General features: G+C 41.8%; 1 protein-coding gene across 3 annotated transcripts in view; it reads left to right on the top strand.

Moving 5' to 3' along the window:
* The window catches only part of MSANTD3 (Myb/SANT DNA binding domain containing 3), a 77,978-nt gene extending 73,240 nt beyond the window's left edge, over positions 1-4,738 (top strand). For all 3 annotated transcript variants that reach the window (XM_055271687.2, XM_055271686.2, XM_055271685.2), the window contains one exon: positions 3,582-4,738. In XM_055271687.2, coding sequence (XP_055127662.1) covers positions 3,582-3,991 — 410 coding nt within the window. In that variant the 3' untranslated portion in view covers positions 3,992-4,738. The remainder of the gene's footprint in view (positions 1-3,581) is intronic.
* The last annotated feature ends 8,096 nt before the right edge of the window (positions 4,739-12,834 follow it).

Below are 12,834 nucleotides of genomic sequence, written 5' to 3'. Positions count from 1 at the left end.
GTTTGGCCTGTTTACAGTTTCCTTCCCATCCTTTTGCTGTCATAGTAGGCTTTTCCTGCTGATATTAAACTTACTCCAGTTGTCCAAGCGAAGGAACAGCCCCTTGGCTTTCCTGGTCCCAGGAAATCTGTTGGGATTTCATACCCTTTTTGCATAAGATTGAGTTGTTTTCTCCTTCAGGTGGCTTTGTTTTACCTCTGAGAGAGATTACATGGTGTGTATTTGCAGCACAGTGGCATTCCTAGGCTAGTCTTTTTCCAATTAAGAGAAGATTCTTCCCATCTGAACAGTAGTTTGTATTCATTGGAGCTAATATGTGTGTGAAAGTTAATTAACTATACCATTGAGCCTCTCTAGTTTAAAGCCCCATTTTCTGCCAGAGTCTTCTTAAGAGTCCTGGCTTTTTTTTCCTTTAAAATTTGGATGTTAGCACACATTTAAACTAAAAATAATAGTTTTAAAGAAGAGTCATTTTTCTGCTCCCGGACACAAACATACTGTCTTTTTATGTTCACAGCTCTAGAAATTTAGAGATCAAAATGCAGAATACACACCCATATTCTTAATAAGAGATGGTTTTGTAGTGGATACAATTTGGAGGCTGCATTTTAAGATATGCAAGTGATCAGCTGAGCAAGTGGAAGAGTGGGAGGCTGATTATTGTAGTGGTTGAGTTTGGATTTTGGAGTCATACAGACTTAGATTAGAATCCTGGTTCTTTCAACTAGTCATGTGACCTTGGATATCGTATTTGGTTTTCTATAATAGTACCTCCTTCATAGGGTAAGGATTAGATGAGGTAATGCTATAAAGCACTAGCCTAGGACCTGGTTAGCTGCTCAAAAAACAGTAGGTGCTATCAACATCATCGTCATCACCATATCATCATCAGGTCTCTAAAGCCTGGAATTGTTGAGATGAAAGTGAGCATTTAGAAATTGGAAGAGGCTGGCGCAGTGGCTCATGCCTGTAATCCCAGCATTCTGGGAGGCCGAGGCGGGTAGATCACTTGAACTCAGGAGTTTGAGACCAGCCTGGGCAATATGGTGAAACCCTGTCTCTACCAAAAATACAAAAAATTAACCAGGCTTGGTGGTGCATGCCTGTAGTCCCAGCTAGTTGGAGGCTGAAGTGGGACGGTCACTTGAGCCTGGAAGCCGGAGATTGCAGTGAGCTGAGATTGTGCCACTGCTCTCCAGCCTGGGTGACAGAATGAGACCCCATCTCAAAAAAAAAAAAAAAAAAAAAGAAGAAATTAAAGAAATTGGGCGAGACAGCAGCATTATGAGGGGATGAACTTTAAGGACTCAGAGGAGTATCCAGAACTATCCCCTGGAATGAAATCAAAGAGAAAAGAGACTAGAAGTACCACAAAATGTCTAATGTGTCCGGTCTTCAAAGAAGACATTTTCAGATCCAAAACTAGAAAGGAAACAGGTGAGGTAATGCTCTTTGCTGTTGAAACTCACACCTGAGGGCCCTATTCTCAGTGTTAACCCTCTCCCATTCCTTTGTCCTGTGCCTTGGTTACCCACACAGAGCACTGTTCCTTCTCCGTTGGGCATGTTGGGAGGGATGTGACCCACTGCAGGTTATTCACCCCATACACATTTCTTACATGCCCAGCACTATACCAGGCCCTGTGCTGGGTTCTCCATGAAGATGAGCAGAAGCAATCTCTTTCTTCAAAGTACTCAGAGACTTGAAAGGGAGGTAAACTGCCAGTTTTAACAAGTGTTCTGCCAGAGGTAGGCCCAGGAGGCAGTGGGAGCATGAAGGAAGAGCTATCTTTGAGGCCAGAGCTGTCTCCAGGAAAGATTTCCAAAGGACATTTTCGTTATTTCTGGATGGCACAGAAGTACTTTTTTTTTTTTTAACCTTCTCTTCCAGAAGTAAGATTTTTACCTTACCTTTTCTTTAGTCATAATTAGGGACTAGTTGTGGTTGTTACTTTACGTCTTGGAGTGGAATAATTAAACAGTAGCCATTTTCCTTTCATTAACAGGCTATTTTGAGTTCGGTTTCCCCCAGTAGCCATGAACATTCCCAGCATCTCATCTTCCAGAATAATGGAGTGGACGTAATAATGTAATCAACTATGTTAATAAATTGGCATTGTTTTTCTCCAAGGAGAAGATGCTCATTATTGGAAATGTAAAGCTTCTCAAGAAAGCCTTAGAGTCACAGCTAGAAGACTCCATGGGTTAGTGGAGTTATTGGTTTCCTTATTGCAACTCCCTTAATTGACACTGATGTTACTGCTCTATTAAAAAATCAGGGCAAACATAGCACCTACCAAACTTGGTATCCTTTTGCATCCATATACTCTTCCCTTTATGTTCAAGGGTTCAGCCAATAAACATTTACTAGGCATCCATTGTGTACCAAACAAAGTAATTAGTACCCAAGCATTAAAAAAAGAGAACGTCATGGTGCCAAAACAATACTAGTGTGTGTTAAGTTCTGTAACAGAAGAGTACATAGAAAGGAGAGACCTGAGGTTTCACAGAGCAAGCAGCATTGGTTTTCGATGAGTAGGAGTTGGGGGGAGGTTAAAAAAGCGAGACGACAGTAAGTGGAGGGACAGATAGCCTAACTTGAAGCAGAGGGAACAGTGAAACAGAATTATGAAAAAAATCATGACCTTATAAAGGATGTGAGTAGCTTGTGGTAGGACTGAAGGGTGCACAGGGCATTTGGAAGAGTCAAACAAGAAAGAAAGGAAGGTTGGAATCAGGTTATGAGTTTACTTAGGGCAGACTAAGAACAGAGCCACAGATGGGAACCCCCAGGAGAATATGAAAAGGTAACAGGTGAGTAGAGCAAGAGTCTCTGTACATCAAGAAGACTTGAGAAGGAGCAGTCAGGGGAAGGTAGCTTAGAAATTAGGAGAGTCATGGTTCAGAAGCTAATGAAGGAAAGAAATTTCAAGGATAGTCAAGTACCAGGGACAGGTTAAATAAGAGGGACATTGAAAACTCCCCGAATGGCAGTGCTGGAGAGTAAAGAGAAAATGTATGTGAGGGAGTTAAGCCAGGGAATGCAGACTCATCTTTCAAGGAACAGCATTTACAAGATGGCTCTCCAGGGTAAGGGCTAACACCTGTGACCAGGAAACAGCACTATCACTCTTGCAAAGATTACACATACGTGTTCATAGCTGAATGAGAAGTTGGCAAAGGGTGATCAGACTGATAGAGAACTTAATTTGAAGATCCACACTGGTCTTGCATTGTGGTCCTCTGCTCATCAGAGTTGGGCACATTTCAGTTTAGAATATCAACATAACAAGGTCTCTGATTCTTGATATGCTTGGTTTCTGACCACTGATCCCATACTTTGAAGTTCTAGAAATAACCTAACAAAACCCCTTGTCATTATTTCTTAAGAAAAAATTGCTTTTGATTTGTGGGTTTTTAAAAAGTCAAGTGTGGCTAGGGTCCCTGTAGACATGAAGACCAAAGCAGACATGATTTTAGATACATCCTGTAATGAAGGACCCTGTCATTTGAAATAGGATTGTTTTTTTTTTCTCTGCCTGTAAAATCTTTGAACATATGTTTTCTGCTACTGTTTTTCAGAATCATTTGCTGTTTCAAATAGAGAACTGTGCGATGATGAGAAAGAGTTCATACATTTTCCAGTATGTGAGGGGACCTCTCAACCTGAACCCTCGTGTTCAGCTGTCAGAATAACAGCCAATAAAAACTACAGGAGCAAAACCTCTCAGGAAGGTGCTTTAAAAAAGATGCATGAGGAAGAACACCATCAACAAATGTCCATCTTACAACTGCAACTGATACAAATGAATGAGGTGCATGTGGCCAAAATCCAGCAGATAGAGCGAGAGTGTGAGATGGCAGAGGAGGAACACAGGATAAAAATGGAAGTTCTCAATAAAAAGAAGATGTATTGGGAAAGAAAACTACAAACTTTTACCAAGGAATGGCCTGTTTCCTCATTTAACCGGCCCTTTCCCAATTCGCCCTAAGACTTTGGGGGTGGCTCTCTTGTAATTAATCTGTGTTGGCAAAGAATGTCTGGAACATGGACTTGCGGTCAGTAACCTGTAACAGAGCTACAACTAGGAAAATTAGAGTGGTAGTAGTCACTTATTTAAGAATTCATTCAGGTAAACAAGCTGCACCCTCTGTACCCCTTAAGTGGCAAAGAAGCTGTTATAGTCTTCTGAAAATTATCACTATGAGTGCTATAATTCTGAATGTAATGTCTCTTAATTAGAATTCATACAAGAACCACGTGTGAGTGTTGTTGTTGTATTTTTTTTTAAATCAAATGCAAGTGTGACTATAAAGGAGTGTGGCTGATTTTTTTTTTCTTTTTTCTTTTTAAACAGACAGCAGAACTTTTCTATCCAAATGAATGCCCTCCCATGGAAAGTGGCTGTCCTGGGAGGCTACACGTTTCTCCAGTGGTGATGCTGTTGCTCAGAACTTGCTAGAGGTCTTTAGGGAACCTCCGTGAGACCTGCAGCACCTTTTTAATTTTCTCAGTGTCATCCTCTGAGTATGGATTTTCTGTTTTTAAACAGCCTTTTCTAATGTGGCTCATAAACCACCTTTTAAGGCCTTTCCCCAAAGAGGAGTTCTAAATAAGTCTCCAACAATGGTAGTTTTGTTGGAACTAAGGATGTAACTACTTTGAGGGAGAAATGTTCGTTTAGATTTCTACATTCTGTTATGTTGGTTTTATTAAAAAAAAAAAAAAAGACTTGCAATTTTATAGTCACACTGTGTATGTTTTTTAAAGGTGCTGCCTTCCCAGCTGTGCTCCAGTTTTTCTCTTCTCTCTCTAGTTTCCTCCCAGCTTTGTACTACTAAGTTGATGGTTGCGCTTGCTTTTAGTCTTTAGCTACTAAAGGAAAGGCCCTTCCCTCACCATGCTCATGGTGCTAGCCAGTAGTAATGCTTTGTAGCTGGCATTACATAGTTAGCATTGGGCCTTTTGAGAATCCATTACCAACATATTCGGAAATATGGATTGATAAATGGATATTTTGACTGATCTGCAGTATAGCTTCTCCTGTAGCCTCTTGTTAAAAACAGTCCTGGGAGTTGCGGACAGCAGTAGCTGGAAGTAGCAAAGTGACACTTAAGTGCCAAGGCAGATCAGCAGTTTCTGACAGTGAGCGTTCAAGGCCATGTGGTGGGGAAGGAGGAGTATATGTGGCAGAGTCCACATAAGTGGTATAGGCCTTGGAGTCAGGGCCTGAATTCTAAGCTCGACTCTCCCTCAAGTTGCTGTATGAATGTGGGTAACTCCTTTTAACCCTTGGTGTGCTGTTTCCTGTCCACAGAACAAGGGAGTTGGGCTAGATAATGTTCCAAGTCTGTTAGAACTTCTTGGTTATGGTGTGGTCTGTATAATCTTTTTTTTTTTTTGAGATGGAGTCTCACTCTGTCGCCCAGGCTGGAGTGCAGTGGCACCATCTTGGCTCACTGCAAGCTCTGCCTCCCAGGTTCACGCCATTCTCCTGCCTCAGCCTCCCGAGTAGCTGGGACTACAGGTGCCTGCCACCACGCCCAGCTAATTTTTTCTATTTTTTAGGAGAGACAGGTTTTCACCATGTTAGCCAGGATGGTCGCAGTCTCCTGACCTCGTGATCCACCCGCCTCGGCCTCCCAAAGTGCTGGATTACAGGCGTGAGCCACCGTGCCCGGCTGTTCTGTATAGTCTTGGATGGGTACTGCCCACATCATAATCAGCTGGAGAGCATGGGTCAATAGGGAGAAATTGTTTACTGCAATGGCTAACCTTCCCTCCTGCATAATTTTGGAATTTGGGGGCTGGGGACCATAAGTTTGGTAAGGTACATATATACTTGCTATTTATGCACAGCACACAACTTAAAATGGATATGAATTTATTTTAAACACTGAATTATATGTTCAATGTCTTAGAGGAACTGGTTATTTGAAGAATGCCTGTGAAGACTAGTCTTCTTTGAAAGAAAAGATCCTTTTGTAAGGATTTATGTTCTTAATTTAGTTTTTACCAAATGGACCCTTTTAGAGAAAGAAGCATCAGGATAAAGTCCCAATCTTCAGTGGTTTGTGGAAGATAGCATCTGATGATTCATGCCCTCCTACCCTTTTAGGATTAGGACAGGGAACAGCAGACCCTAAACATACATGTGAACTGAGCAAAGATTGCCTTTGCTTCACCTATTGACACATCTAAGAACCTCGTTAATATAGAGAGTACAGAGTGGAGTCTGAGATTCTACATTTCTTACAAGTTCCTGGTTTATGCCAGTTCTGTTTGGTCACCACACTTCTGAATAGCAAGGTTTCAGAGGACTCTAGGAAGTTTTTATTTCTCAAAAATTTGGCTTAGGTACATCTTTACATACAGTGGTGCTAGATATTATTCTTTCTCTCAGAACTTACAACTTAACCACACAACAATGCAGAAGAACACAAAAAATGCTTGCACATGTAGTGTATTTTAATGGAACTATAAAAGCATTGAACTGATTCCTAACTTTACATATAAAGGATAATTAAACCAACAGCCTAAAGCACCTTGCTCTACTGTTAATGGTACTTATGAGTTTATAACAGTAGCTTCCAACCTTGGCTATGCATTAGAAACAGCATTTTATAAATAATTAGTCCCACTGCGTCTCACTTCCAGAGGATTCTGATTCAGTTTACCTGGGCTGGGGCCTTGTCCTCTGTATTTTTCAGAAGCTTTACAGGGGATTATGATGCATAATTGGGATTGAGAATCACTGATTTAGCATTCACAAATGTGTCTCATTTTATTCTTAATCCCATGAAGCCACGCAGAAGGAAGGAAATGATGCTCAAAGAAGAACCACCTGGTGTCAAGCAGCTAGCTAGCGAATGGCAAAGCAGAACCTCAATCCCAGATTTCTTGACTCCAAAATATATCGTCCAAACTGCCTGCCCTTGTCCCATTCCTTGAGCTCTATCATGGATTGGTTTTATCCTGAGAGTTAGATCACATTACAGGGTACTTGTTTCAGTGTCTCCATTTGTGAGCAAGTATATCACAATTCATTTCACTTTTGAGCAGTTTCTTACCCTAGGTAGAAATGCAATAACTATTTCTTGGTAGGTGGTGTAGGGGATAGACAGGTAAATATTAAGACACAGTTCATCATCCCCCACCTTGGCAAATTGCGGACACAGCCCAGTAGGGAGTATAAGGGTTGTACACAGCTATCATGCACTTGATCAGTGCATGTCTTCAAAGTGCGCTTGTACCTCAGCAGAGAGCTAAGAAGCATGAAGGAAGTCTTCATGGAGGAGATGGCACTGGAGCTAAGTCTTCAGAGTTGGCATTTTGGCAGGTGGAGATTGGGAAACCAGAGGAACTTCACTAGATGCAAGGTCCTGTTGAAGATTCAAGATAATGAGACACATAATTGAGAGAGATTGACAGCATGGGGAATTTCACATTTGGGCAGTAATGTGATCAGAACTGTACTCCAGGAAGAAGAGTAGAAGAAGGAACTGAGTAGAGAGAAGACTGGAGTAGGGGATACCACGTAGGAGGGTTTGTCCCTGGTTAGGATGAGATGATAGCAGGACCCAGAAGAGGTTGCAGTAAAAACAAGAGAGAGCCAGGTGCGGTGGCTCATGCCTGTAATCCCAGCACATTGGGAGGCCGAGGCGGGTGGATCACCTGAGGTCAGGAGTTCGCGACCAGCCTGGCCAACGTGGTGAAACCCCGTCTCTACTAAAAATACAAAAAGATAGCTGGACGTGGTGGCAGGTGCCTGTAATCCTAGCTACTTGGGAGGCTGAGGCAAGAGAATCGCTTGAACCCAGGAGGTGGAGGTTGCAGTGAGCCAAGATTGCACCATTGCACTCCAGCCTGGGTAACAAGAGTGAAACTCCATCTCAAAACAAACAAACAAACAAAAAAACCCACAAGGGAGACCAGTGTGAAGGGCATTGCCAAAGTGGAATCAGTAAGGCTTGGAAGTTGACCTTGTTTGTTGGAGAGAAGGGATAAGATTTTAAAGCTACATGTCTGAAAGAATGATGCTGCTGATTGAAATGAAGAAAGGATGCATTTCTGGCTCCAACCTGTCCTAGGAAGGCCTAGACCTCAAACACCAACACCTCCATGCATTTCCTCTTTGGCTACTATGTCTTTTCCCTGACCTCTGCCTCTTCAGCTCTCTGGGCTGCTGCTTCCACCTGTTCATCTGACTTAGACCCTCCCTGCTGGGTGCTTGTTCACCTACTTTTTTGGTGCTTCCTCTGCCATCAGTACCTCCATTGCAGCTGGTGGGATGTCAATCACCATCTCTTATATTTGCTTCCCACTAGAAAGATCAGGAGAAGTTATTTCTTTCCCTTGCGCTCCAATTTTTCTCTAGACAGTTGGTATCCACAATTTTAAAAAGTGTTCCATGTTGTATAAACAACCATTGGCTGAGAGGGGCTGTTAATACCCATCATGCCCCTTTTATAAAAATTCATGCATGGAATCCTACATTATTATGCATCAAAATCTCCAGAAATGTCTTAGGATTTTTGCAGGGAGAATATTAAATGCATTGTTTTGTTTTGTTTTGAAGAGACTAGATGTGCAGAGGAAGAGAGGTGGCATGGTGGGAGGGTACATTTGAGTTGTCAACAGTCTCTGCAGTGTCAGGTCAATTACATCAGCCCTTGGACTGGACCAGGGGAAAGGAATGATTCTGCCTCCTGGGAATGTCAGAAGGACCTGATGATTATATTTGGCAAAGCCATGAGGAGTGGCTTTGAATGTCATTGCTAAGAATTACCCTTTGAGTAGCATTTCTGGATGTCTGAGCTTTTCAAATGACACTTCTTTTCTGCTGTGGCTTTCCTTTCTGTTGGACTGGTTCCCAGAGGGTCCTCTTGTTTGTCCTTGCCCTTGCTTTTATATTAGTTCATGTTTTCTCTTCTGTCATCTTCCTTCCCAGCCCTGTTTCTCCACCCCCTCCTTCTGCACTCACAATAGCTTCCCCTCTCCCCTGTTTAGAGGTGGAAGCATGTAAGAATGCATGTGAGGGGGATGCTTGCCAAAGGACAGCATATTCAACATCTGGTATCAACAAGGTAATGTTTAGCCTTAGACTAGCCAAACTAGTGATGACCTGCTTCCATGCTGCATCTGCTGCTTTTTGTGTTGATGGGACTCAGAAATCATGGGAAAGATCTTCAGTGATCCATGACTGCAACAAATTCTTTTCCTAATTGTGCCGTATATTATGCCCCTCAATACAACTTACTAATCTCTGCCTCAGTTTCTCCATCTGTGAAAGTGGTGTAATACTTATCTACCTCCCTTGAATGTTGTGAAGATTAGTATATGTTGGTAAAGCACTTTTAAAATAAAGAATGATATAAAGCATTGAATTGTTGTCTTTGGGATGTGGGTGCCCTCCTGTAGAGAGGCTGCCCTGTAGGGGAAGTATCCCAGGTGTACCATGGTTTAGGAACACCCAGTGTACAAAACTTCCATAACAAATACAAGTGGGTGATTGTTTCCTTTCTTTCTTTTTTAACTTCTTCTCAGGCTCTACTTTCAGATTATTTTCTTTATGAAAAATTTCAACATGGCATTTCTTTAAATAGGCTTTTGGTGCATTTAGAATGAGATTCAATTTATAGAAGTGATTTATGCAAGATTTAAAAGAACACATCTATTGAACCTCTATTACCCAATGTAACTGTTGGGTTTGCAAGCTGATTATTAATCTAACAGTGAAGCTTATCATCATTAGGTGGAAAACTTGGTTTCTGCATTATCCAGATGTCCAGATTGTATATGAAAGTTCTCTCACTGTAGGTACTGATTGGAATGGAAAGAATGTGATCTTGTTACTTCCGAATGAGAGGATCTGCAGTTCCACTTCTAAAATGCCCTTACAGCACAGCCAGTTTTGGGGGAAAAGACTAACCATGCATGCTCACTAAAGGGCTAGAGTCAGTCCATGAGATAGGGAAATGGCATATGGGTTCTCTTTCTTAACTCCTGGTGACTGCTAAGAGATTTAAGTTGGCTCTGGTCTATTTTCTTTTCTATGGGTTTTTTTGGGGGAAAATTCAAAATCCTGTTATTTAAGAGATTGGTTTTTTTCTGGCTTGGTGCAGTGGCTCATGCGTGTAATCCCAGCACTTTGGGAGACTGAGGTGGGTGCATGTAATCCCAGCACTTTGGGAGGCTGAGGCAGGTGGATCACGAGGTCAGGGGTTTGAGACCACCCTGGCCAGCATAGTGAAACCCTGTCTCTACTAAAAATACAAAAATTAGCCAAGTATGGTGGCGCATGCCTATAATCCCAGCTACTCAGGAGCCTGAGGAAGGAGAATCGCTTGAACCCGGGAGGCGGAGGTCGCAGTGAGCAGAGATCGCACCATTGCACTCCAGCCTGGGTAACAAGAGTGAGACACTGTCTCAAAAAAAAAAAAAATTGTTTTTTTTTAAGTCTAAAGACTACCTGCTATGGAGGAAATACTCTAAGTAGCAGTGGAAGGTAAGGCTCTAGTTCTTTTTCTGTCCCATCATCTGGTTCAGCTTCCAGCATAACCAAAAAGGAAATTCAGAGGCTGGTGCTGTACATCTAGATTTAGATTCTTATCTATGAGTGTCCAAAGAGTTTTTTGGAATGGGCTGGTTGGTCTTCAACATTCGGTGGGACTGGAGGCAGTTGCTCCAGTCACTCAGGCATTGAGAAATCTGGGGTATGGCTGGGGCAAATGTCTCATGTAGTCACCTTTATTTCCAGGCTGAAGGGGCAGGAGCTATCCAGAGGAAGCTGTTCTCAGGGCAGAAGTACAAAAGGGCAAGCCCAACTGTAGAAGAACATTTTATGACTCGGTGTTATATCTGCTAACATCTCCTTGGCCAAAGCATGAAGCTCTAAGTCAGGAGAAGGGAAGTAGACTCCTCCTAAGAAGGTGAGGAGAGGAGGAACAATAATCTAATCTACCACAGAATCACAAGTGGGAAGAGAACTAGGGGGATACCAAGGAGTTGAGATTATATTATAAATCAAGGAACGGGGAACCCAGGGAACAAATGCGTCCTCACTCCTCATTTTCTACTGAGACACTTCTTCATTACTTCTTTCCCTCCTCTAAATTTGTTTTTCATTTAGTGGGGGAGGCTTTAAAATGGTGGTAATAATAGAATACCCTTCATAGGGTTGTTGGATTAAATGAGTGACATATGTATTTAGAATACTGCCTGGTATATAATAAACATTATATATTTTAGCCATTATTATTTTTTTCAAGGTCATGGCTTCTACATGGGGTTGGAGAGATTTGAACCTAAGTGGTCTGGCTCCAGAGTTCATGCTTTTAAGAATGACAATACAGACCGGGGGTGGTGGCTCATGCCTGTAATCCCAGCACTTTGGGAGGCCAAGGCAGGTTGATCACCTGAGGTCAGGAGCTTGAGACGAGCCTGGCCAATGTGGCGAAACCCTGTCTCTACTAAAAATACAAAAATCAGCCAGGCGTGGTGGTGTACTCCTACCTCAGGAGGCTGAGGTGAGGTAGGAGAATGTCTTGAACCTGGGAGTCGGAGGTTTCAGTGAGCCTAGATCGTGCCACTGCACTCCAGCCTGCGCGGCAGAGCAATACTCCATCTCAAAAAAAAAAAAAAAAAAAAAAAAAAAAAGAATGACAATACAGCTGGGTGCGGTGGCTCATCCCTGTAATCCCAGCACTTTGGGAGGCGAAGGTAGGAGGATCACTTGAGCCCAATAGTTCGAGGCCAGTTTGGGTAACATAGTGAGATTCTGTCTTCAAAAAAAATTTTAAAAATATTAATAAAAAAGAATTATAATACACAGCCTTTGTATTCAGCATCTGACTTCAAATCTTAGCTTTGCAAAGATGTGACCTCCTGAGTAAAGACCATCACCAGCAAAATACCTACTTTCTCATGATTGCTATGATCTCATGAGAATACTAATATGGAAGAGCCTTGAAAATTGTAAAATCAAACCCCACAAAATTCCACGAAAACAAACCCCCCAAAACCTCTAACCCTCTATTCTGATCTTTTGTGTTACAAGAGTCTAAGACTATCTCTTCTCCCATCACAAAACCTCATCTTCAGTTGCCTTCCAGCTTCATTACTCTGACATTCCTTGAACACAATCATTAGTCTCTCAGTTTCAGAGCCAGGCTCTGTGAAATTTCTTCTGTTGATCCCTCTACTTGGAGTTCTCTTAGCTTCTCTGCAATCCCTTCCCATCACCTATGCTGCTGAAATGTTACCCGTTCTTCGAGGTCAAGTGAACAAGAGGACATAATCCTAGAATCTGGGCTCTGGTTCCAGTGTTGTGGGCAAGTTACTAGGTCTCTCTGGCTACTAATTTCTTTGTGAGATAAGGGTGTTGGAGAAGAGGATCTCTAAATTCATGTTCTAATTAGTCTAATTCTGAAATTAAACTAACTTTTTCAATTTACTGCATGTAACCGAACTTACCAATTTTACCTTCTCCTTAAAAGATAATGTGTACATAAATGGAATTCAAGTACTACATGCAAGTGGATCAGCCCCCAAGGTTGAAAGCACTATTCATGAATGTTATTGATTATTGTATTATACTTAAGCTGTTTATAAATGCAATCTAAATATGGGTAATATAAGAATTTCTATACAATGGGAACAAAAAGGTTGTTGCTGCTCCAAATGTAATTTTCCCAACAAAATGTAATTGACTGCTGTTTATTTCAAACCGCCCATTTCTATAGATTATAGACCACTTCTATTTTATAAATTTCCCCATTCTAAGGCAATCATGTGCCCAGAATATGTAAATTTTTGTGTGTCCTTTAAAACTTC

Source organism: Symphalangus syndactylus, chromosome 3, assembly GCF_028878055.3.
Source record: "Symphalangus syndactylus isolate Jambi chromosome 3, NHGRI_mSymSyn1-v2.1_pri, whole genome shotgun sequence".
NCBI classification, from domain to species: Eukaryota; Metazoa; Chordata; class Mammalia; order Primates; family Hylobatidae; genus Symphalangus; species Symphalangus syndactylus.
The sequence above is the reverse complement of the archived record's forward strand: the minus strand, read 5'-3'. Positions and strand labels throughout refer to the sequence as shown.